This window comes from Macaca fascicularis, chromosome 18, assembly GCF_037993035.2.
Source record: "Macaca fascicularis isolate 582-1 chromosome 18, T2T-MFA8v1.1".
NCBI classification, from domain to species: domain Eukaryota; kingdom Metazoa; phylum Chordata; class Mammalia; order Primates; family Cercopithecidae; genus Macaca; species Macaca fascicularis.
Genome location: NC_088392.1, coordinates 63,509,524 through 63,535,074, shown reverse-complemented (window position 1 = coordinate 63,535,074; position 25,551 = coordinate 63,509,524). Strand labels below are relative to the sequence as shown.

The 25,551-nt window shown below is 39.6% G+C and overlaps 1 protein-coding gene across 5 annotated transcripts in view; it reads left to right on the top strand.

The window, feature by feature from the left end:
* Window positions 1-25,551, top strand: part of TAF4B (TATA-box binding protein associated factor 4b) — a 164,133-nt gene that overhangs the window by 29,878 nt on the left and 108,704 nt on the right. For 4 of the 5 annotated variants that reach the window (XM_045378313.3, XM_045378311.3, XM_065533974.2 and 1 more), the window contains exons 2-7: window positions 4,668-4,813; window positions 7,315-7,422; window positions 14,337-14,498; window positions 14,605-14,727; window positions 20,624-20,713; window positions 24,540-25,157. In XM_045378313.3, the coding sequence (XP_045234248.2) occupies window positions 4,668-4,813; window positions 7,315-7,422; window positions 14,337-14,498; window positions 14,605-14,727; window positions 20,624-20,713; window positions 24,540-25,157 (1,247 nt within the window). The remainder of the gene's footprint in view (window positions 1-4,667; window positions 4,814-7,314; window positions 7,423-14,336; window positions 14,499-14,604; window positions 14,728-20,623; window positions 20,714-24,539; window positions 25,158-25,551) is intronic. The other variant, XM_065533972.2, reaches the window with a different exon arrangement.

The window sequence follows — 25,551 nt, the reverse complement described above, 5'->3', positions numbered from 1 at the left end:
ATTCTTGGGCTCGAGTGATCCACCTCAACCTCTCAAGTAGCTGGGATTACAGGTGTGCACCACCACACCGGGCTACCTTTTAAACTTTTTTATCTTTTTAATTTTAGAGATGGGGTCTTGCTTTGTTGTCCAGTCTGGTCTCAAACTCCTGGACTTAAGCAGTCCTTCTGCTTCAGCCTCCCAAAGTGCTGAGATTACAAGTGTAAGTCACTGTGCCAGCCTGTTTTTAAATTTTAAATGTCTTTGCCTTCCTTTTTTCTTTGTTTTTGAACATTTTTACTACTATGTGTCTTGGTGTGGCTCTCTTTGCACTTACCTTACTTGGGGTTTCTTGAGCTACTTTGATGTCTGTATTATTTTCCTTCAAATTTGGGAAGCTTTCAGCTGTTATTTCTTTGATTTTTTTTTTTTTTTTTTCCTGTTCCTTTCTCTCTCTCTTCTCTTTCTGGTACTCAAATTATGCCTATGTTGGTGTCTTTAATGGTGTTCCATGTTTTCTGAGAATCTGTTTATGTTTCATCATTCTTTTTGTTCTTTGGATTGCATAATTTCTATAGATTTATCTCCAAGTTTGCTGATCTTTCTTTTGCCAGTTCAGGTTTACTTTTGAATCTCTTGTGAATTTGTTACTATAGTGACAGAGGTTCTGTTTTTTAAAAATAATATTTATCTCTAGTGATACTATAGATGTATTACACCTTCCTTTACTTCTTTAAGTATGGTTCCTTTTATTCATTTGAATATACTTATAATTGTTACTCTGACATTTATTAAATCTGACATCTAGTCTGCCTCACCGGTGGTTTTTGTTGCCTGCTTTTCCCTGTGTTTATGTCGCACTTTTCTGTTTCTTTACATGTCATAGTTGTTAACGATAGTGTAGCAACTCTTAATACTGGTCCCCACTCCATTGGGTGTGTTACTGTTTTTTGATTTTTTAAAAATGTCTATGTGGACTGTTTTAGTGAGGTCTCCTTTTGCTACAATCAGCAGCTGCTGATGTTGCTTTTTAGAGGGCACATCCTTGAACATGAGCACTGTCATCCTTAGCAGGACTCTCTGTCTCTTTGTCTCATGTCTCTGTTAAGCTGTCTGCTTATGCTGGTATCACATCTGGCTATTAGGATCCACTCATTGCCAGCTGATTGCCCTGTTGTTTTCAACATTGCCCTAGAGCCTAACTTGTTCCACAGTCTGATCCAATTAAATTTGGGCTCCTTTACAGAGGTAATTTTTTTAGGCCAGTGTTTGAGGTTTATTCTGACCCAAGGAGGACCCTTCTTAGTTGTTTCTTTGGTTTTCTTTGGTAAACTAGTAGACTTATGGTTTAGCTTGTATGTCTCATGAAGCTACAGCCTCCTCTTAATTGCTACTTTGTATTTGAGGGTGCCTTTAGCCTTGAACTTCTCCACTCTGTTTAACGTAAAGACATTTCATTTAGGGAGATATTGGGAGCAGAGGTCGGGACTGTGGCTTTCTTCTCTCTGAGTAATGTCCCTGCTCTAGGAATAGGGTACTGGGTGTGGGCAGTACTCAGGTCTTTTCTGCTCACCTCTCTCAACATGGAACCTCCACCTTATGAAAGAGCTGAGATGAGACACTTGAGTTCTAAGTGTTCCAGTGTGCTGTCCTTGAAGGACAGATTTCCTTTTATGAATGGGAATGGGTGAAAGAAGGGAGACTTGAACCTCTAGGATGCACCTGTCTCAAGTTTATCCTCTTCAGTATGTAGCTGGGATGGGGGTGAGGATTGGTAGATGAGAAATGCAACTGACCTGCTCCTCCCAGGAAGATAACATACATAGCCTTAGATTGGGAGGTTAGGAGAGAGGGAGCCCTGCCTGTGTTCTTGGCCACACTCCCTGGAATGGAATTTCTGTCATGTTGAGGTGAGAAGGGAAAGAGGGGAGTTGGTTGCAGCTCAAAGGCCACATACTCTTGTTATTCTTACTGAGTTTTAGCAGATCTCCAATAACTGTAGTCATTTTCTGTATGCCTTAGGACAGTTTCCAAACGCTTTTTTTTTGAGACAGAATCTCTGTGTCGCCCAGGCTGAAGTGCAGTGGCACGATCTCGACTCACTGTAATCTCCGCCTCTCAGGTTCAAGTGATTCTCATGCTTCAACCTCCTGAGTAGTAGCTGGGATTACAGGTGCCTGCCACCACACTCGGCTGATTTTTGTCTTTTTCAGTAGAGACGGGGATTCACAATGTTTGCCAGGCTGGTCTCAAACTCCTGGCCTCAAGTGATCTGCCTGCCTTGGCCTCCCAAAGTGCTGGGATTACAAGTGTGAGCTACCATGCCTGGCCAGTTTCCAAAAACTTTGAATGGTTGTTTTATAAAAATAATTTTCACCAGTTACGCCTATTTTACTGGGGAACAGGGTTGTAGAGATCCTCTTGCCACCATTCTGAAAATGGAACTCCAGCTATGAATATTTTTGTTTGTGCCTCCTTTTTACACAAAAGACTTTTTAAAAAAGATTTTATTTATATTAAGACACAGTGTTGTGCTGTGTCACCTAGGCGGAAGCGCAGTGGCACCATCATAGCTTGCTGCATCCTTGAACTTTTGGGCTCAAGTGAGCCTCCTGCCTCAGTCTGTTGAGTAGCTGGGATTACAGGCACACACCCACTGCATTTGGCTAATTAAAAAATTTTTTTTTGTAGAGACAGGGTCTCACTTTGTTGCCCAGGGTAGTCTCAAGCCCCAGGTCTCAAGAGATCTTCCTGCCTTAGCCTGCCAAAGTGTTGGGATTACAGGCATGAGCCACCAAGCCTGGCCAAGAATTACTTTAGGTTAGAAATACTGAGTTACAGGATACGCAAATGGAAATAAATTTTGCACAGTCATGTAAAATTGAAGAAAGTAGTTGTACCAAATTGTACTGCCACCACCAAGATACTAGAATTCCTGTTGATACACTTTTCTCTAACCCTTGGTATTGCCATTGGTCATCTTAATCTTTGCTCGTCTATGTAGATAGGAAGTGATATTTCAGTGTGGTCTTAATTTACCTTTCCCTGTCCTTGGCGTCTGTGTTTCTTTTGTGCATTTTGGATACTCATCCTTTGAATATATGTGAACCAAAATTTTACTTCATTACCTGATGGTGTCTTTTGCTGAGTAACAGTTTTTACTTTTAATATAGTTGAGTTTATCAAACTTTAAGAAATTCTTCCCTATCCCAATTTCAGAAAGTCCTTTCTCTCTCTCTCTCTCTCTCTCTCTCTCGACAGGTTCTTGCTCTGTGTCCCAGGCTGGAGTGTAGGCACGATCATAGCTCACTGCAGCCTCGAGCTCCTGGGCTCAAGCTGTCCTTCTGCCTCAGCGATTGTCCCAAGTAGCTGGGACTACAGGCATGCAGAAAGATAATTTTCTACGTTGTCTAAGAGTTTAAAAATCTTTACCTTTTACTTTTATATTCTTAATGCACCTGGTTTTTGTGAATATGTGTGAAATAGGCATCTGAAAGGTCAACCTAAAAGAAAGAAGCTGAGGCAAAATTAATATAGTGAGTTTGTTTGGGCCAGCGTTGAGTACAGCTTCCCAGGACACACAAATTGTCTTGGGGAGTGCCTTTGTAACAAACAGGTTTTTAAAAGCAAAAAAGGGGATAAAGAGTGGGTTGATTAAAACGTTACTTGTCAGCCAGGTGTGGTGGCTCACACCTGGAATCCAGCACTTTGGGAGGCTGAGGTGGGAGGATCACTTGAGGTCAGGAGTTTGAGACCAGCCTGGCCAACATAGCAAAACCCCATCTCTAGTAAAAATATAAAAAAATTAGCCGGGCATGGTTATGCATGCCTGTAATCCCAGCTACTTGGGAGGGTGAGTCAGGAGAATCTCTTGAACCCGGGAGGCAGAGGTTGCAGTGAGCCCAGTGAGCCACCTAGGCGACAGAGCGAGACTCTTCTCAAAAAAAAAAAAAAAAAAGAGTTACTTGTCAGGAATCCTCATTGGTTTGCAGAAATAACATTGATTGGTTATACCTTGTTGAACTATAGAGTGTGGTTTATGTTATCTGGCATGTGGCGTTGTTAGGTTACTTTAAAGTTACTTGTGGCTACAGCAAGCAGTTTCAAGAGAGGATTGATTACATAGCAAAGGGGAGTAAGACCTAATTGCTGTCTCATTTTAATGCCTCTCTGGGGGAGATAATTTTAAAGGGCTCACATTTATATATATTTTTCTTTCTCAAATTTTATCTTTTCCATATAGACCAGCTAATTGACCAGCCCCACTTACTGAATAGTCTCTCCTTTCCTCATGAATCTACAGAGCCTTTTAGGAAAATGTGATATGACATATCTGCATGAGTTGATTTGGGGGTTCTCTATTCTATTCCAGTGGTCAGCTTATTCAGTCTTATGCCGTTAACCCCACCATCTTAATTACTGTAGCTTTATAGATAGTTTTGATGTCATGAAGGAAAAGTGTTTTGCTTTCTTCAGGAACATCTCATTGTATTCATAGATTTTACATTTTTAAATAGCTTGGAGTAAAAACATTTGTTCATTTTTGTATATAAGTAGCAGACATGAAATTCACTATGTACTGAAGACATCATTTTAAAGTGTTGAAAGAAATGGGAGAAGAAAATATGTGATGGTTATGCTGTATTTATTGGCTCAGAGGTCACTTTTTTTTCCTTTTTTAAATATAGGAACCGTGTTGATTAAAAGTAACAGTGGTCAGTTGATGTTGGTATCTCCTCAGCAAGCTGTAACAAGAGCCGAGACGACAAGTAACATAACCTCAAGGCCAGCAGTACCAGCGAATCCTCAAACAGTCAAAATCTGTACAGTGCCGGTAATATACCGTAAATATTTTTCATCTTTCTTTCTCAGCTGTAATTTTCATATAAATGTTGTGTATATGTTTGCTAGTAAACAATAATGTAAGACATGATTCTGCTTAGCTTTTTAAGTCAGCTTCCCTTGAGTATGTCAATTTAATAAAGATTTTTGGTTTTGTCCTCTGATAATTGCCAAAATAGTAAATTCAGTCTTCATATTCAGATTTTATGTCCTCAAAGGAATGTTCAGAGGGTTCTTTCCATCTTGTTTTTTTTTTTTTTTTTTTGAGACGGAGTCTCGCTCTGTCATCCAGGCTGGAGTGCAGTGGCCGGATCTCAGCTCACTGCAAGCTCCGCCTCCCGGGTTTACGCCATTCTCCTGCCTCAGCCTCCCGAGTAGCTGGGACTACAGGCGCCCGCCACCTCGCCCGGCTAGTTTTTTGTATTTTTTAGTAGAGACGGGGTTTCACCGTGTTATCCAGGACGGTCTCAATCTCCGGACCTCGTGATCCGCCCGTCTCGGCCTCCCTAAGTGCTGGGATTACAGGCTTGAGCCACCGTGCCCGGCCTTTCCATCTTTTTTGAGACAGGGTCTCACTATGTCTCCCAGGCTGGAGTATAGTTGCGTGAACATGGCTCAATTGGTTCACTGCAGCCTCAAGCTCCCGAGCTCAGGTAATGCCTGAGGCTCCCATGTAGCTGGGACCACAACTGCATACCACCATGCCCGCCTAATTTTACTTTTTGCAGAGACAGTGTGTCACTTTGTTGCTCAGGCTGCTCTTGAACTTTTGGGCTCGTGACAATCCTCTTGCCTTGGCCTCCCAAAGTGCTGGGATTACAGATGTGAGCCACCGCACCTGGCCTATTTGCATCTTAAATGGAAAGAATATAATAGTTCTGCCTCCCGAGTAGCTGGGATTACAGGTGCCTGCCACCACGCCCAACTAATTTTTGTGTTTTCAGTAGAGACACGGTTTTGCCATGCTAGCCAGGCTGGTTTTGAACTCCTGACCTCAGGTGATCTGCCTTCCTCAGCCTCAAAGTGCTGGGATTACAGGTGTAAGCCACTGTGCTTACCCTGTTCTGCTTTAATTTTAATTTTTGATAAAATAGTAATTTTTTTTTTTGAGACAGAGTTTCGCTCTTGTTAGCTAGGTTGGAGTGCAATGTCACGATCTCGGCTCACTGCAGCCTCCGCCTCCAAGGTTCAAGTGATTCTCCTGCCTCAGCCTCCTGAGTAGCTGGGATTACAGGCATGTACCACCACACCTGGCTAATTTTGTATTTTTCGTAGAGATGGGGTTTCTCCATGTTGGTCAGGCTGGTCTCGAACTCCTGGCCTCAGGTGATCTGCCCACCTTGGCCTCCCAAAGTGCTGGGATTACAGGTGTGAGTCACGGTACCTGGCCTATAGTATTCATTTTTATTTGTATCTTATAGAAATTATCTTTAAGAAGTACAGATATCTGCTGCATTTCATTAACTTGGCATTGTTAGAACCACTTATTTTACATTCATGGTGATCTTTGTAGATAACTGAAGCTTATCGTGTTTGATAGAGTTAAAAACATTTTTATGGAGCCGGGCGCGGTGGCTCATGCCTGTAATCCCAGCACTTTGGGAGGCCGAGGTGGATGGATCACGAGATCAGGAGATCGAGACCATCCTGGCTAACACGGTGAAACCCTGTCTCTACTAAAAATACAAAATATTTACCCTGGCATGGTGGTGGGCGCCTATAATCCCAGCTACTCGGGAGGCTGAGGTAGGAGAATGGCGTGAACCCAGGAAGCAGAGCTTGCAGTGAGCCGAGATCACACCACTCTACCTCAACCTGGGTGACAGAGAGAGACTCTGTCTCCAAAAAAAAAAAATATATATATATATATTTTTTTAAATGGGTATTTTACTTAAATAAAAAATGCTGAATGTAGTTTAGCATTTTATTGATGACTCAGGCTCATTGTAATGACAGATTGCATTGTTTTTTGTTGTAATAATCATTCTCTGCCAGTTTTTTTCATTTTTGTGCCCTACTAATTTGATTCTAGGTCCTGAAACAGTCATTTTCTCTGTTACCATATCTGTCAATAATAGCTACTCCTTCCCTTTGTATTTTGGTTTAACGACTGTGGGTTGAGAATAGAGGTTAGCAGGTTTTTGTTTATAATTAAATATTACATAAGAATCTATATTTTTTCTGTATGAACCAGAGTCAAGATTAATATTTTAATGTTGAATACTGTAATATTTATTTAGTTTGAAATTTCAGATAAATGGGTTATTTATTGAATCAGTTGCCACCTTAGAAATATGAAATGAGTGTCATCTGGGCAGCTGATCAGTTCAGTTAGGTTTGTAGTACAGAATGTGCATAAAACACATAAGGTTATAATGCCAGTCATAACAAATACATTTGCTGTCATAAAGTGTTCTAATGTTCACTATAGTACTGATTTTAAATTACTAACGCTAATGACTTTGTGTTATCTTGCTCCCCTCCACCGCCAAGAACTCTAGCTCACAATTAATCAAGAAAGTGGCAGTGACACCTGTTAAAAAATTGGCACAAATAGGAACTACTGTGGTAACCACTGTTCCGAAGCCTTCCTCAGTACAAGTAAGTTGTACTGGCCATTCGTGCACTGGTTATTCTCTTAACTTTAAAAAAAAAAATCATTTAGTTATTTCCTGTTAGATATATAAGTTACTATGTGACATTGAAGATAGCAATTCAGTGATATATGATGGCACTTATCAAACTGGGAACTGTTGGAGGTATGGGAAACAAGATAAACATGGTGTATATTCTTGGAATACTAGTTTTACTTAAGTGTATTAAATTAATACAAATCTGCCTAATAGCCATGTGTTGCAGTATCTGGAAGCAGGTGCTGAGATGAAATTTGGGATATATAGGGATAAATACCCATGGAAGGAAAGGAGAGTAGGTAAGAGTTTGAACTAGATGCAGGCCCAATAAAGCCTTAGCCAACCTAGTGGAGAACTTTGGAGCATATATGGCCTGTCAGCATTGTCCCACTATGGGCTAACATGTTTGGCTGGGTTTAATTCCTACTCTCTGTTCAGTCATTGCATGTGGACTTCCCTGGGAAAGTTACCTTTGGGCAAGGTGATCCTCTGCAGCTGAGGGAAGCCTGAGGGAACTGATAAATGGAGGCTGTCTAATATCATTCCTAGCAGCTAGTTAGGACAGTACATATCACTCCTTGTCGTGGTTCGTCACAGGCTACTCCTTGCATCACTTGGATCTGTTTCTTCATACATGTTGGAGATCAGCTGTTCTGGGATTCTCATGGTTTTCTTCTTTGGGGAAACAAAGAGGAGGTTAATACGATGAACTACAGTCCCTACTGCTGCAGCTGGTTTCTGGTGGCACCTGATACTAATTATTACCCTCTTCCACTCTCCCTTCCTAGATTCTGTTCACCCTCAACTACCAGCTATACTGGTCTTCATTAACTTAAGTGATAACGTGACCAGACCCTCATCCCTGAGGGATCTGTGGTCTTAATAACCATCTTCATTTGAGGTCAGGGTTGCTACATTTGTCTATTTATCATTACAATTGGGCAAGGAAATATAAGGAGGTGAATAAGATTAAGTGAATCTTCTGAATCACATGGATTCACCACACATACTTCTTTTTGCCTCCATTGTGTAATAGCGACCCTACCTCCTCCAGATGATGGGAGTCAGTTATTCTTCCGAAGATAATTACTCTTCTCTTTCCTGCTGGATCATGGTTATAAGGAACCAGAGTGCAGCCATAGTGTCTATTTTATTTTATTTTATTTTATTTATTTTTGAGGACAGAGTCTTGCTGTATCGCCCAGGCTGGAGCACAGTGGTGCGATCTTGGCTCACTACAACCCCTACCCCCTGGGTTCCAGTGATTCTCCTGCCTCAGCCTCCCAAGTAGCTGGGATTATAGGCATGTGCCACCACGCCCAGCCGATTTTTTATATTTTTAGTAGGGACGGGGTTTCACCATGTTGGTCAGACTGGTCTTGAACTCCTGACCAAGTAATCCATCTACCTCAGCCTCCCAACGTCCTGGGATTACAGGCATGAGCCACCACACCCAACTCTTAGTGTCTGTTTTTAGTGTCTGTAGGAACTCTTGCTTTGTCCTCTGGTGGAAGTGTTTGCTTCCTGTGGGCAGAAATGGGAAACAAAATGTCCTCCGGTGAGTCTTTGTTGTGAGTGATGATAAGTGGGGCCATTCATGCTGCTTCTCCTTAATTCCTTGATCTATGGGTTTGTCCTATTGGGGACATAGTACCATATGGAAATTTTTGATTCAATTAGTATGCTGAGTCTTGGAGGATGGAATCCCATATTCATAGAGTATTGCCTCTATGTTTGTACTTCACCTGTACCTCTTGCAGGCTGTTCTAAAATTTTACTAGACTCCTGGTTTCTGAGTCAAGATACGTGATAAAACCAGTGGATCCAATAGTCCTGGGACTATGCATCTTCTTGGAGCATGCTATGTGGAATCCCATGCTAGCGGATCAGACCCTCTTTTGGTGTTACAAACTTTAACCATACTGCTCACATTGTTTTCTTCTAACAGAGATGATGAGCAGTGAATCTGATTTTAAACATAGTATTTTTCTACTAATACCATTTGTTGGCACTTAACATGCTTGACACTTTTTTAGGTGCCTTACATTCATCATCTCGTTTCATCCTTGTGACTGTACTGTAAGAAAGTGCTATCTCCATTTTATACGAAGATTAAGAAGCTTGCCTGATTTCTGCTAGTATGTGGCAGAGTGAGGATTTGAGCCTTTATCTGACTCTGGAAACTGTTCTTAATGACCTATGTACTGATTATCTCAAAACCTACTGTATTTTTTTTCCTTAGGATAAATTCTAAGGAGATTATTGAGCCAAATAATATAAATTTAGGCCTATTGATAGCTACTATTATATTGTTTTATGAAGAAGTTAACCACTTTAGACTATCAGTACTTCGAGTATATCAGTTTTTCATTGGATATAGTTCTTAAAGATTCAGTACATAAATAACACCACAGGTTAAAAAAATATATTGCAGAGAGAAAACATACTTAGCAACATGATCTTAGATACTTAAGATTGCCATTTGTACATTATGGCTCTTCAGGACACAGAGAGCAAATTATGTTGTGCTGGGATAACTGAAGGAACTCCACTACACTACTTCTTCAGGGCCCTTTTGGGAGCCAGTTTAGTGGTAAAGTGTGTTTCTTGGATATTACTTCTTAGAGTGTATCAGGGATTCTCCACATCCATGGACTTTAATCTGTCCCCTGCCAGCTACAGCCACAATTCTATTTCTGTGCTCTCTAAATATTCGTTGAAGTCTTAATAGTTCTAGAACGTGAATGCTTGTGTTCATTTACTTAGTAATCATAGTCAGTGAACACTAATTATATTTGTAGTTTTTAAAAAAATTACTTTATTTAAAAAAATAGAGATGAGGTCTTGCTCTGTTGCCCAGGCTGTTCTTGAACTACTGGGGCTCAGGCAAATCCTCCTGCCTCTGCCTTGCAAAATGCTGGGATTATAAGGATCAGCCATTGCACCCAGCCTATATTAGTAGTTTTTATAAAAGAGACAACCTGGAGTCTGTGAATTCAGATGAGGGGGAAAATCTTTACTAAGCTTTAACTAAAACTTAGAATTTCTTTCAGCTATGAATGTAGGCTTCAAACTATGGAACCATGCAGTATTACATTGTGTTAGTACATACCTGTGACTTTGTCACAATAGAAATAATTGAAATTTGTGTGTTTCCTCATGTCCATAGGTATCTTAAAATGCTCATGCTAATCTGTCATTGATGTTTTTGTGTGAAGCATTTATTTTTCCTAATTTAGGTTGATGCATATTTTAAGTTGGGCTACTCCTTAGTGGTAGCCTAGAGCAGTGGAAATTAGTAAAGAATGAAGTTAATGATACCTGTCCACTTTAAGGGATAAGCCTCTCAGTTTTAGGCATGGAAATAAGGAGCTAGAACTTAAAAATGAGAGAAGATACAACTCCTTGTACTTGATTGTCAGACTGTAAAGGCAAATGTGTGTGTTAAGAAATTTTGGAAGTGTTTTCCTATTAGGCTTAGTCTAATAAATATAACACAAGGACTAGTTAGAAATCTTGTGTTCACTTTTATGTTGTATTTGATGAAGATGTAGTTTGGCTCATTGTTAGGTTGGAATCTAATGTGCAAATGAGTAGTATTTCTAATTAAATATGAACATACCTAAAGTGATTGCTCTTTCAGACAGGTACAGAAAATGACCCTCCTTAAAATGCTATTTCATCTTCTCAATTTCCATACAACTCATTTTATTGGCTCTGTGTAGAATTGATTTTCACACGTTTATTTCACATATACTTCAGTCCGTTTTCCTCCTGTCCTCAAAACATGCCTAGTCAGTCAGTGCAGCTTTGCAAAGCATTGAAGTTACTATTGGCTGGTCTATTGAGTCAAAGGCAGAGTTGTGATTGATTTTAAGACACTTTGGGCTGGGCATGGTGGGTCACACCTGTAATCCCAGCACTTTGGGAGGCCTAGACGGGTGGATCACCTGAGATCAGGAGTTCGAGACCAGCTTGGCCATCATGGTGAAACCCTGTCTCTACTAAGAATTCAAAAATGAGCCGGGTGTAGTGGTGGGCGCCTGTAATCCCAGCTATTGAGGAGGCTGAGGCAGGAGAATCGTTTGAACCAGGGAGTTGGAGATTACAGTGAGCCGAGATCGCACCACTGCACTTCAGCCTGGGTGACAGAGCAACACTGCGTCTCAAACAAAACAAAACAAAACAAAAACACTTCGAAGGATGAGGGGAAATGGAATTTATTAGGCAAAAAGGAAAAAAAAACTCAGCAAAGCCAGAGGGGTTCCCGTTAACAGGCCCCCATCTCACAAATTGAATCTCGGGGTCACCACACAGGAACAGGAGAGGCCAGGCTCCTCCCCCTTGCAAAGGGTGTGATCTTCCCGAGGCTCCACCCCTCCTCCCAGTGGGCAGGCGTGTGGGCGATTCTTCTGGGACCTTCACCGTGTCTACCGGGTTGCGTCTATCAAGATCATCAGGCATTAGATTCTCACGAGGAGAGTGCAGTTTAAATCGCCTGCATGCCCAGTTCATCAGAGGGTTCCCGCTGCTATGAGATTGTAATGGCGCTGCTGATCTGACAGGAGGCAAAGCTCAGGCAATAAGGCTCACTTGCCTCTGTGTGTCCCTGTTCTTAACAGGCCACAGACCCATACCTGCCCGCGGCACGGGGGTTGGGGATCGCTGTGGTGAGATACAAGTAGTAGCTATACTAGAAAGTGTTATGAAGGACCGATTTTTTTTTTTTTTACCGGAGACAGGATAAAAAGAATTCCATAAATGTCCGCTCTTCTTACAAATGATAGGACGTTTTTTCCTAAACTCACATTTCAGTTGGACTTTAGCTTGCTTCCTGAGGGAGGGGGACAGTACGCCCCCATGGAACCTCTCCCATCAGTCCTCAGAGGTGATCATAACCACCAGCTAAAATTCCAGATTACACTTTCTTAATTATGGAGAGAGTTAATGACTGATTATAAGACAGACTAAAGAAAGAGGCTTATTTACTGTACAGAAAACTAAAAATGTATTAGAAAATCTCTGCAAGAATTTAGAAGACACTGCGTGGTCGTTGTCTCTGGAGAGCAGGACTAAGGATATGAAAAGGAGGGCGACTTCCTTTTGAATGTTGCCTTTGAGGCTCTATCTATATTTAACAAAATTGTATTAAGGTGTAATTTTTAATTTTTTCTCTTTTGTTAAAAACTTTATTGTTAGTTCTAGTCCTCATCATTAATCAGTAATTTAAAAATCTTATTAAAGTTTTTGCCAGATGAGCTTTTAGTTTACTTTTCTTCTATTATCCTTATTCAGTATTGAAATATGTTACAGCCTTTGTCATAAAATGAACTGAACAGCTTTCCTTATTCTGTTTTTCTGGAACATGTTGTCTAAGACAGGAGTTAGGCAAAAATGTGGAAAAATCACATGGAAAGTATCTGAGTCTGGAGACTTGAGGGAGGGAGGTCTTTTTGGTTATCATTTCGATATCTTTTATTTGTCTATTCTAGTTTCTGTGTTTTGTGCTAATTTTGTCACTTCATGTTTTTCCAAAAACCCTTTTGGTTTTGTTTCCAATGTATTAGTATATGGTATTTAATATTTTTATTATGCATTAATATGAAATATACATGCAAACAAAAGACTACACGTAATATGTACACATATGTAATATGTTTGCTGTTGAAAAAAATAATAGTAAAATGAAGGCCCATATTACCCCAAACCCACCTTAGGGCTACCATGTGTCCCCACCCCTCTCCTGTCAATTCTCAGCATTTTAAATGTTCTTCCCGTTTGTAAAGGAAATTTTTCCTGGAGACAGGGTCTTGTTATGTTGCCCAGACTGGTCTCAAACTCCTGTCCTCAGGCAATCCTCCTGGCTCAGCCTTCCAAAGTGCTGGTGTTGTAAGTGTGAGCCACTGCACTTGTCCTCCTTCCCATTTGTTACCCTCAGAACATTCTTGTCTAGTATATGTTCCAGTCTCTCTAATGTGGGAGATTTTGTTGTACATTCAAATTCACCTATCTTGACTATTATAGAAGGAAGTTTTCTTGAAGTTGATAGAAACTTGACCTTTTAGAGTTGCATGCTTGTAGAACATAGACATTTAAATTAAATGATGGTGCATTGTTCAGTTTTCTGTGTGAATTGTATGTAAATACTATTCCTATTTCCTGATCCCAAACTTTTATTATGTTCTTAACTTTTAGTGTTTGTCTTTAAAATAAGATTGTTGCTTTATCTCAATGTGATTTTCTAAATTACTACCTGACTTGTGATTTCTTGTATGAGGTTTTTGTCCTGTAGGTGGTGCTAGAGTCACATCTCATTTTGATAGAAGGTAGAGGAAACAACTGAAATTCTTTTCAGTGTGAACATACCACATTTTGTAATATTCTTCATGCTTACTTTAATGGTCTACATAAAAGCAGTTTATCTGAATGTTAGATAATAAGTAGATTGCTTTGCTCTGTTCTTAAGAAAAAGCAGAGTATTCTATGTTCTCATAAAGACTTTCAAATACTTCTTGGGGTGTTAATAATATTTTTTGAGGACTTATTTGCTTTAGCACTGTTTTTCACAAAAAATCCTAGGACAGCAGGTACCGTTGCTATCCCTGTTTTTGCAGAGAGTAATCAGGATTAGCAGGATTAAGTAACTTGCCTGCAGTCAACACTTGGTTGGTGGTAATGAAATAGTAGATAAATGTGGTGAGAATGAAACCCTGATCTGCTAGACTCAAGAGTTCCTAGAACTGTGTTATATTACCTTAGACTAGTAGAGCATAACATAAAACCACAGATGTCAAAATTAACTTGTCTGATGAGTGTGAAATGAGACACCCACTAATGTGTCATAGTAATACATGCCTAAATATTTAATACCTTTAATTTCAGTCTGTGACTGTGCCAACCAGTGTCGTCACAGTTACTCCTGGAAAGCCGTTGAATACTGTAACTACCCTGAAGCCTTCAAGTTTGGGAGCATCATCCACTCCTTCAAATGAGCCCAATCTTAAAGCAGAGAACTCAGCAGCTGTTCAGGTTAATCTTTCTCCGGTAAGCTCTTACTTGCACCTTATATAAATCTTGTTCCTTGCAAGATTTTTTGAATTGTTTGCTCACTAACACTTGTGTTTGCTTATATTTACATTTTCATATTTAGACAATGCTAGAAAATGTGAAGAAATGCAAGAACTTCCTTGCAATGTTAATAAAACTAGCATGTAGTGGATCACAGTCCCCAGAAATGGGACAAAATGTGAAGAAGCTGGTGGAACAACTTTTGGTAAGTAGTGCTATAAAATCCTGCAGGTTCTGGTAGAATCCATATAACATGTTTTAATTGGGAAATGCATATTTTTAAATGATATTTATTTAAATTAATTAATTAATTTTTTTGAGACAGAGTCTTGCTCTGTTGCCCAAGCTGGAGTGCAGTGGCGTGATCTCGACTCACTGCAACCTCTGCCTCCTGGGTTCAAACGATTCTCGTGCCTCAGCTTCTCGAGTAGGTGGGATTACAGGTGTGCACCACCACACTCTGCTAATTTTTGTATTTTTAGTAGAGACGGAGTTTTGCCATGTTGGCCAGGCTGGTCTCAAACTCCCTGGCTTCAAGTGATGCACTCGCCCTGACTTCCCAAAGTGCTGGGATTACAGGCATGAGCCACCAAGCCCGGCCTGAGATTTATTTTAAATGTAGTTCTTGATAAATTTTGTTTTTTGCCTCTTGAAAGCTTTGTAAAGATTATTAATCTTGGCTAGATAAACCTATTGTATATTTCTTTTTAAAATTTACCTTTTTAAAAATTGTTTATGTTTAAGATATGCAACATGATGTTTTGATATATATATTATTTCTGTACATCAGTCTTGCCTCCCTTACCATACAGAGGGCCTCGGAGAGAAGGTTCATTATTTAGTCAATAGGAAATTGTTGTTAGAATTATGAAATCTTGCCTGGGTGCAGTGGCTTATGTCTGTAATCCCAGCACTTTGGGAGGCCGAGGCAGGTGGATCGTCTGAGGTCAGGTGTTTGAGACCAGACTGGCCAACATGGTAAAATAAAACCTTGTCTCTACTAAAAATACAAAAATTAGCCAGGTGTGGTGGCACATGGCTGTAATCCCAGCTACTTGGGAGGCTGAGGCAGGAGAATCGCTTGAACCTGGGAGGCGGAGGTTGCAGTAAGCTGAGATTGCACCACTGCACCCTAGCCTGGGCAGCAGAGCAAGACTCTGTCTCCAAAAAAAAAAAAAAAAAAAAAGGAATTATGAAATCTCAGAAAGCCAGGCTATCAATAGATAACGAAATTCAGTTCTCATATGTCCGATAGACATGAAGCTTTGGGACCACAAAAGTTAGTTAATGCTCTTAGGCCTCACTTTCCTTATCTATAAGATTCTCATCTTACAGATGAGAATGTTAAACATGATGATCATTGATATTTTTATGAATGCCAAGGTGCTATGTCTTTTAGCCACCAAATTATATGCCTTTGGTTTCTTATGTCCTCTTTCAGGTAAAATATATAGGTACACTAAAAAGAGTGAAGGTGGAAGTTAGCAAATATTTCATGTTATATGCTTAAGGCATGCTGAGGACGTAACAGACAAATGGATTTGGATTTTTTGAACTACTATAATATACAGATTTCTCTCACCACATAATTAGAATTATATTTTTCACATAAAAATTGTCCTTTTTTCCCCAGTAGAAAATGTGTATATTTCAATTATTATACAGCAAAAACAAGCATAGTTTATAAATATTAAAATACCTTCTTTACTACTGTTTTTAATGCTGCCTGTAAGATGTTAGAAATAAAGCACACTTGAAATGGTTAGTTTTTCATTTGGGAAGATGTTTTTATTTCGGATGTCTAAAATACGTCATACTAACAAATTTTTAATTCAACTTTGGGGTGTCTTTTTAAAAGTAAACATTGAGCTTTTGATCTTCCTTTTTCAAGGTTTGCTAGTTTTGAAAGGGGATATGATGACTTGTTTCTCTGAAATGGAATACTCTAGATGAATAGACATGATGGAAAGGAACACATATCCCATAAAATATTAAAGACTTTTTAACCACAAAATATGGGTGAATTTTATGGACAGATAGGAGCAGTTAGGAATTAATCAAATATTGCCTCTGGTTTTAAGATCTGTTTACTTTAGAATGACTAAACAGCAGTTCTAAAATAATTTGGTTTCAGGATACCTTTATATTCTGAAAACTTGAGGACTCCCCAAGGCATTTTGTTTTTGTGGGGTTAACATTAAAACTGAAAAATGTTCAACATTTTTGTATTAAATAATTTTTTTTTGAGGTAAGGTCTTACTCTGTCACCCAGGCTGGAGTGCAGTGGCATGAACAAGGCTCCCTGCTGTCCTGACCCTCCTGGGATCAAGCAGTCCTACCACCTCAACCTCCCAGGTAACTGGGACCACTGACATGTGCCACCACTCCTGGCTCATTTTTTAAACTTTTTTGTAGAGACAGGGTCTTGCTATGTTGCCCAGGCTGATCTCAAACTCCTGAGCTCAAGTAATCGTCCCACCTCGGCCTGGCAAAGTGCTAGGATTACAGACCGTAGGATTACAGACCTGGCAAAGTGCTAGGATTACAGAGCCACCGTGCCCAGCTTGTTTATTAAAAAAAAACAGTAAACCCATTAAGCGTTAACATAACTAGCATTTAAGTGAAAACCGAGTTTCCAAAACAACAACAAAATTGAATGAAAGAGTGGCATTGCTGTACCAATTTTGCAAATCTCCTTAGTGGCTGACCTAATGGAAAACAGCTGGATTCTCATATGTTCTTCTGCATTTAGTCTGTTTTGTGATGTGTTATTTTTTTGGAAGTATTTGAAGAATATCTGGTCTTGTGAAGAGAGGTGGTTGGAATAGTGATTATCTTATTAAAATAGCTTTTCTCCGGATCATGGTGGATACAAATATTAGCTTAGTGAAAAAGGCTTTCTCTCCAAGATATTAGTATTAATGGAAAATAATGTAGACCACACATACTCCTGAAATGCTTAATAGTGTAAGCAGTGTGTAAAGTTCCTCAGTTCTTTGGAACTGCTGTTATGGATTTACAGTGTCATTCTGAAAATAGTCTTGCAGATCCATAGCCAATATCATACTGAATGAGCAAAAGCTTGAACCATTTCCCTTGAGAATTGGAACAAGACAAGGTCTCACCATTCCTATTTAACATAATACTGGAAGTTCTAGCGAGAGCAGTCAGGCAAGAGAAAGAAATAAAAGGCCTCCAGATAGGAAAAAAAGGAGTAAAACTCTGTCTTCACTGATGATATGATTCTATGCCTAGAAAATCCTAAAGACTCTGCCAAAAGGATTCTAGAACTGATAAACGACTTTAGTAAAGTTTCAGGGTATAAAATCAGTGTTCAAAAATCAGTAGCATTTCTATACATCAAAAACGTTCTAGCTAAGAGCCAAATCAAGAGCACAGTCCCATTTACAATAGCCACACACACAAAAATGAAGTACCTGGGAATATAGCTAACCAAGGAGGTGAAAGATCTCTACAAGGAGAAATACAAAACACTGCTGAAAATTCATGCTTATGGATTGAAAGAATTGATATCATTAAAATAGCCATACTGCCCAAAGCAATTTACAGATTCAGTGTTATTCCTGTCAAACTATAAATGTCATTTTTCACAGAATTAGAGAAAACTATTTTAAAATTCATATAGGACCGAAAAAGAGCCTGAATAGCCAAAATAATTCTAAGCAAAAAGAACAAAGCCAAGTGGCATCACATTACCTGACTTCAAACTATGCTATAAGGCTACAGTGACCCAAACAGCATGGCACTGATACAAAAATAGACACATAGAACAATTGAACAGAATAGAGAACCCAGAAATAAAGCTGCACACCTACAACTATCTAATCTTTGATAGTGTTGACAAAAATAAGTAATGGGGCCTGGCCACAGTGGCTCATGCCTGTTATAATCCCAGCACTTTGGGAGGCTAAGGCAGGCGGATCACTTGCGGTCAGGAGGTTGAGACCAGTATGGCCAACATGGCGAAACCCCATCTCTACTAAAAATATATAAAAATAAGCTGGGTGTGGTGGCATATGCCTATAGTCCCAGCTACTCAGGAGGCCGAGGCAGGGGAATTGCCTGAACCCAGGAGGGGGAGGTTGCAGTGGGCCAAGATCTTGCCACTGCACTACAGCCTAGGTGACACAGTGAGACTCCATCTAAAAAAAAAAAGTAGTGGGAAAAGGACTGATTCTTCAAATGGTGCTGGGATAACTGGTTATCTATGTGCAGAAGAATGAAACTGGACCCCTACTTTTCACCATATATAAAAATTAACTTGAGATGGATTAAAGATTTAAATGTAAGACCTCAAATTGTAAAAGTCCTAGAAGAAAACCCAGGAAATATCCTTCCTGACATTGGCCTTGGCAAAGGATTTGTGGCTAACTCTCCAAAAGAAGTTGCAACGAAAACAAAAAATGACAAGTGGAACCTAACTAAACTAAGAGCTTCTGCACAGCAGAAGATACTGTCAACATAGTAAACAGACCACCTACAGAATGGAAGAAAATATTTGCGAACTATATATCTGACAAAGGTCTAATATACAGAAAAAATCAGAAACTTAAACAAAAATCAACAAGAAAAAAACAACCCCATTAAAAAATGGGTAAAGGACATGAACAGACACTTCTGAAAAGAAGACATACAAGCAGCCAACAAACATGAAAAGATGCTCATCATCACTAATCATCAGAGAAATGCAAATCAGAACCACAGTGAGATACCATCTCATGCTAGTCAAAATGGCTGTTATTAAGAAGTGGAAAAACAGATGCTGGTGGGGCTGTGGAGAAAAGCGAACACTTATACGCTGTTGGTGGGAATGTAAATTAATTTGGCCATTGTGGAAAACAGTTTGAAGATTTCTTAAAGAACTAAAAATAGAACTACCATTTGACCCAGCAATGCCATCACTGGGTATATATCCAAGGGAAAATAAATCATTCTATAAAAAAAATACGCTCTTGTATGTTTATTGCAGCACTACTCAGAACAGCCAAGACATGGAATCAGCAGAGGTGTTCATTGACAGTGGGATGGATAAATAAAAAGTGGTACATATACACCATGGAATACTACACAGCCATAAAAAAGATCAAGATCATGTCTTTTGTAGCAGCATAAATGGCCATTATCCTAAGCAAATTAATGCAGGAATAGAAAACCAGATACTACATGTTCTCATTTATAAGTGGGAGCTAAACATTAAGTACACATGGACATAAAGATGGGAACAATAAACACTGAGAACTACTAGAAAGTGGGAGTGAGGGGGCGTGAGGGCTGAAAAACTACCTCCCAGATAACTGTGCTCACTACCTGGGTGACGAGTGTACCTGGTACACTACCTGTACCCCAAACTTGTACCTCCTGATTCTAAAATAAAAGCTGAATTTTTTTTTTTTAAATCTAAGGTCATAGTTACCTTTACTTGAATGCTCCTTCCATGACTTCATGAAGAACAAACCAGATGTTCTCTGTCACCACACAATTACAATCTTTATTAAGTATAAAATATGTCCTAGTAGGCAAAATTTTAAAAACTATATTTTATACCTTTGAAAAGAATAAGATAATTCAGTCAGCTACATCTTACACATTATCACTGGTGTCAGGGTATTTTGGAAATACTTCTACTAATTCTGGAAATGTTGTCCCTGACTCTTGTGTGCAAAGAACAGCAGTGAGCTAGCAGATTAATTTCCAGATTGTTTTAGAGAACTTAAACATCAAGGTCTCCAAACTGAATAACTTCCTGTTCCCTACCCTAAGAAATTTAAGACACCTGTGCCTTCACTTCTTAATTGTTCTTAACAGATTGTAATAATGTAGTATTACTCGGCCTGTCAGCTCTTCTCTTTGCTTCCTGGGATCTTTAAAAGAAAAAAAAAATCACCCCTTCATTGTATTCTGTATGAATAAACATCTCTATTATTTATGCTTACACATTTCATAGCTGGCATGAAAAAAAGCCTGTATTTAATTGACTTTATCATTTGTGAAAAGTTTGCTATATTTACAATCATGAATTATATACTTTGTCTCTTTTAAAATATTTGTAGATTTAAAATTGTGTTTCTCCCATCCCTCAGGATGCAAAAATTGAAGCAGAAGAATTTACTAGGAAACTGTATGTTGAACTCAAGTCTTCACCTCAGCCTCACCTGGTTCCTTTTCTTAAGGTAGAGTTATGTTTCACTTAGAAGAAATAATTTGGATTAGATTACTCTAAAATAATTAAAAACTGGACTATTTCAATATGACAGCAGTTGAATATGAAGATACTGACAGTGTGGGAGAAACCTGAGTTTGTTTTTTTTTGTAAGTGTTTTTGTAAGCTGTAAAGCATATTCATAGTATTCTTTTAATTTGAACACTTTGAAAAAAGAGAAGGAACATTTTATTCATGAACATAAGTTCATGATTATATTGTTTAATGCTTGTATAAGAATATACAGATATACCACAGAGATATTGCAGGTTTGGTTTCAGACCACCATAAGAAAGCTAGTATCACAATAAAGTGAGTCATATAAAATTTTTGGTTTCCAAATGCATATAAAACTTTTTATGGTATGCTTTATTAGGTTTATAATAGCATTATATTTGAAAAAACAATTACACAGGTGAATTAAAAAATACTTTATTGCTAAAAAGTGCTGACAATCATCTGAACCTTCAGTAAGTTATAATATTTTGATGGTGAAGAGTCTTACCTCAATGTTGATGGCTTTTGTCTGGTCAAGGTGGTGGTCACTGAAGGTGGTCACACCCAGCTGTGGCAATGTCTTAAATTAAGACAACAGTGCAATTTGTGTCATCAGTTGATCCTTCCCTTCACAAAAGATTTCTCTGTAGCATGCAGTGCTGTCTGATAGCATTTCACACACAGCAGAACTTCTTTCAAAATTGGAGTCAATTCTCTGATACCCTGCCATTGCTTTATTAACTAAGTTGTTGTCATATTCTAAATTCTTTGTTACCATCCTAACAACATTTATAACATTTGGCCAGGGGTAGCTTCCATTTCAAGAAACCACTTTCTTTGCTCATCTGTAAGAAGCAACTCCTCATCTCTTCCAGTTTTATCATGAGATTGCAGCAATTCAGTCACATCTTCAGGTTCCACTTCTAACTGTGGTTCTCTTGCTGTTTCTGCCATATCTGCAGTGACTTCCTCCACTGAAGTTCTGAACCCCTCAAAGTCATCCATGAGGATGGGGATCCACTTCTTATAAACTCCTGTTAGTGTTGATATTTTGATCTCCTGCCATGACTCACAAATATACTTAATGGCATCTAGAATGGTGAATCTTTTCCAGAAAGTTTTCAGTTGACTTTGCCCCCAAATTGATCAGAGGAATCACTGTCTGTGACAGCTGTAGTCTTACAAAATCTATTTCTTAAATAATACTTGAAAGTAAAAATTACTCCTTGATGTATGTGGACTGCAGAATGGATGTGTTAGCAGACAGGAAACCAATATTGATCTCCTTGTACATCTCCATCAGAATTTTCGGGTGACGAGGTGTATTGTCAATGAGTGGTAATATTTTGAAAAGAATTGCCCCCCCCCCCCCGCCTGAGCAGTAGTTCTCAACAGTGGGCTTAAATATTCAGTAAACCATGCTGTGGATAGATGTGCTGTCATCCATACTTTGTTCATTGATAGAGCACAGGCAGAGTAGATATAGCATAATTCTTAAGAGTCCTAGGATTTTTGGAATAGTAAATGAGCATTGGCTTCCACTTGAAGTCACCAGCTACATTAGCCCCTAACAAGTAAGTCAGCCTGTCCTTTGAAGCCTTGAAGCCATGCGTTGACTTTTCCTCAGCAAAAAGCTATGAAAGACCTAGCTTCCTTCAATAGAAGGTTGTTTTTGTCTCCATTGGAAATCTGTTGTTGGCCAGGCGTGGTGGCTCATGCCTGTAATCCCAGCACTTTGGGAGGCTGAGGTGGGCAGATCACCTGAGGTTAGGAGTTTGAGACCAGCCTGGCCAACATGGAGAAACCCTAACTCTACTGAAAAAAGTTAAAAAATTAGCTGGGCATGGTAGCGCACGCCTGTAGTCCCAGCTACTTGGGAGGCCGAGGCAGGATAATTGCTTGAACCCGGAAGACAGAGGTTGCAGTGAGCCAAGATCGTGCCATTGCACTGTAGCCTGGGTGACAAGAGCGAGACTCCGTCTCAAAAAAAAAAAAAAAAAAAAAAAAAAGCTAGATCTTCTGTATGATTTGCTGCAGTTTCTGCATCAGTACCTGCAGCTTTACCTTGCACTTTCATGTTAGTTATCAAGAGAGCTTCTTTCCTTAAACCTCATGAGCCAGCCTCTCCTAACTTCATACTTTTCTTCTGTAGCTTCCTCATTTTTCAGCCTTTATAGAATTGAAGAGTTAGTGCTATACTCTGGTTTAGACTTTTGCTTAAGGGAATGTTGTGGCTGGTTTGATCTTCTGTCCACACCACTCAAACTTTCCATGTCACCAATAAGGCTGTTTCGTTTTCTTACCATTTATGTGTCACATGGGTAGCTCTTTGAAGTTCCTTTAAGAACTTTTCCTTTGCATTCACAACTTGGCTGTTTGATACAAGAGCCCTAGCTTTCCATCTCTGCTGGCTAAACAAATGAAAACTCCAGGGATGAAAAGGCAGAGCCTACTAGTTTTTAGTTTGAACTGCCTTTACTCTTTAAGTAGGATACAGAGATGGATGCTGACAGTCTGAAAGTGTGCTTGGGTGGGTGTGGTGGCTCACACCTGTAATCCCAGCACTTTGGGAGGCTGAGGTTGGCGAATCACCTGAGGCAAGGAGATGGAGACCAGCCTGACCAACACGGTTGTCTCTACTAAAAAATACAAAAATTAGCCAGTGGTGGCATGTGCCTGTAGTCCCCGCTACTCTGGAGGCTGGAGAATCACTTGAACTTGGGAGGCAGAGGTTGCAGAGAGCTGAGATCGCACCACTGCACTCCAGCCTGGGCAACAGAGTGAGACTCCATCTCAATAAAAAAAAAAAAAAAAAGAAAATATGCTAGCTCGATTCTTTCAGATCATAAAATTCACTTTGTATTTAATTTTGTTTTGATTTAAAGATATTTCTTTGTTTTTATTAAAAAAAAATTTTTTTTTGAGATGAGGTTTTGCTCTGTCACCCAGGCTGGGGTGTAGTCATGTGATCACAGCTCTCTGCGACTTCAACCTCCCGGGCCCAAGTGATCCTCCCACCTCAGCCCCTGCAGCAGCTGGGACTACAGGCATGCACCACTATGCCCTGCTAGTTTTTGTATTTTTTGTAGGGACAGGGTTTTACCATGTTGCCCAGGCTTTTAAAGACTATTTCTTCCTTTCCTTTTTTTTTTTTGAGATGGGTTTTACTCTGCCACGCAGGCTGGAGTGCAGTGGCATGATCTCAGCTTACTGCAACCTCTACCTCCCGAGTAGCTGGGACTACAGGTGTGTGCCCACCATGCCTGACTAATTTTTGTTTATTTTGTATAGATGGGGTTTTGTCATGTTGCCTAGGCTGATCTCAAACTCCTGGCCTCAAGTGATTGCTTGCTTTGGACTCCCAGAGTGCTGGGATTACAGGCATGAGCCACTGCACCTATTTCTATCCAAAGTTTGAAAGTTACTTAATGAAGAGACCTAGATTCTGCTGTGGTTTAAATAAACTTACAAATGCTGAAGTTGTTAATGATCTATTATAGGGTTTAGATGATTATAGAAAAGTATCATACATGTTGTACCAAATTGATATTGAGGGAATACAAATAAGTTTAATACTGAGATATAGTAATTTCATATTGGAAAACAAGCACTTTTGAGCTTCAAATTGATTGTATCCTGGATATTGACAGGATATAAGTAAGTGATACCAGCTGTCTTCAACTGAAATACTTGATACACTTTTGATTGGTTTTAAGTTGTAAAGGTATGAAATACCACATTTTGTTTTACACGTAGCTGATTTGTTAGCAGTGTTTTTTTCCATTCCTCTACATTTCCAGAAAAGCGTGGTTGCCTTACGACAACTTCTGCCTAACTCCCAGAGCTTCATCCAGCAATGTGTTCAGCAGACCTCTAGTGAGATCGTCATTGCTACCTGTACTACAACAGTAACAACTTCTCCTGTGGTGACAACAACAGTGTCCTCAAGCCAGTCTGAAAAGTCCTTTATTGTTTCTGGAGCAACAGCACCCAGAACTGTGTCAGTGCAAGCTTTGAACCCACTTGCTGGTCCAGTGGGAGCAAAAGCTGGAGTTGTGACACTTCATTCTGTGGGCCCAGCTGCTGCAACAGGAGGAACAACAGCTGGAACTGTTTTGCTTCAGACTTCAAAACCACTTGTGACATCTGTACCAAACACAGTGACCACGGTCTCACTGCAACCTGAAAAGCCAGTTGTCTCTGGAACAGCAGTAACACTGTCCCTTCCAGCAGTAACTTTTGGAGAAACTTCAGGTGCAGCTATTTGTCTTCCATCTGTGAAACCTGTTGTTACTTCTGCTGGGACCACATCTGACAAGCCTGTTATTGGGACTCCAATTCAAATCAAACTTGCCCAGCCAGGCCCTGTCCTTTCACAACCAGCTGGGATTCCACAGGCAGTTCAAGTCAAGCAACTAGTGAGTAACATTTTGTTTCTTCCTCAGTTATTTATTTTGAAAATTTTGAACATTCAGAAAACTGGTAAGACTAGTAAAAAAACTGGGAAGACTGTATACTGTTTACGGGTTTGACCAATTAAAATTTTTTTTTTTTTTTTTTTTTTTTACCTCATTTGCTTTGTTTTCCTCTTTCTACTCACACCTATAAACACGCATGTAAGTCTTTTTTTTGTTTTGTTTTGTTTAAGATAGAGTCTCACTCTGTCGCCCAGGCTGGAGTGCAGTGGCAGTGGCACAATCTTGGCTCACTGTAACCTCCGCCTCCCAGGTTCAGGCAATTCTCATGCCTCATCCTCCTGAGTAGCTCGGATTACCGGTGTGCACCACCGTGCTGGCTAATTTTTGTATTTTT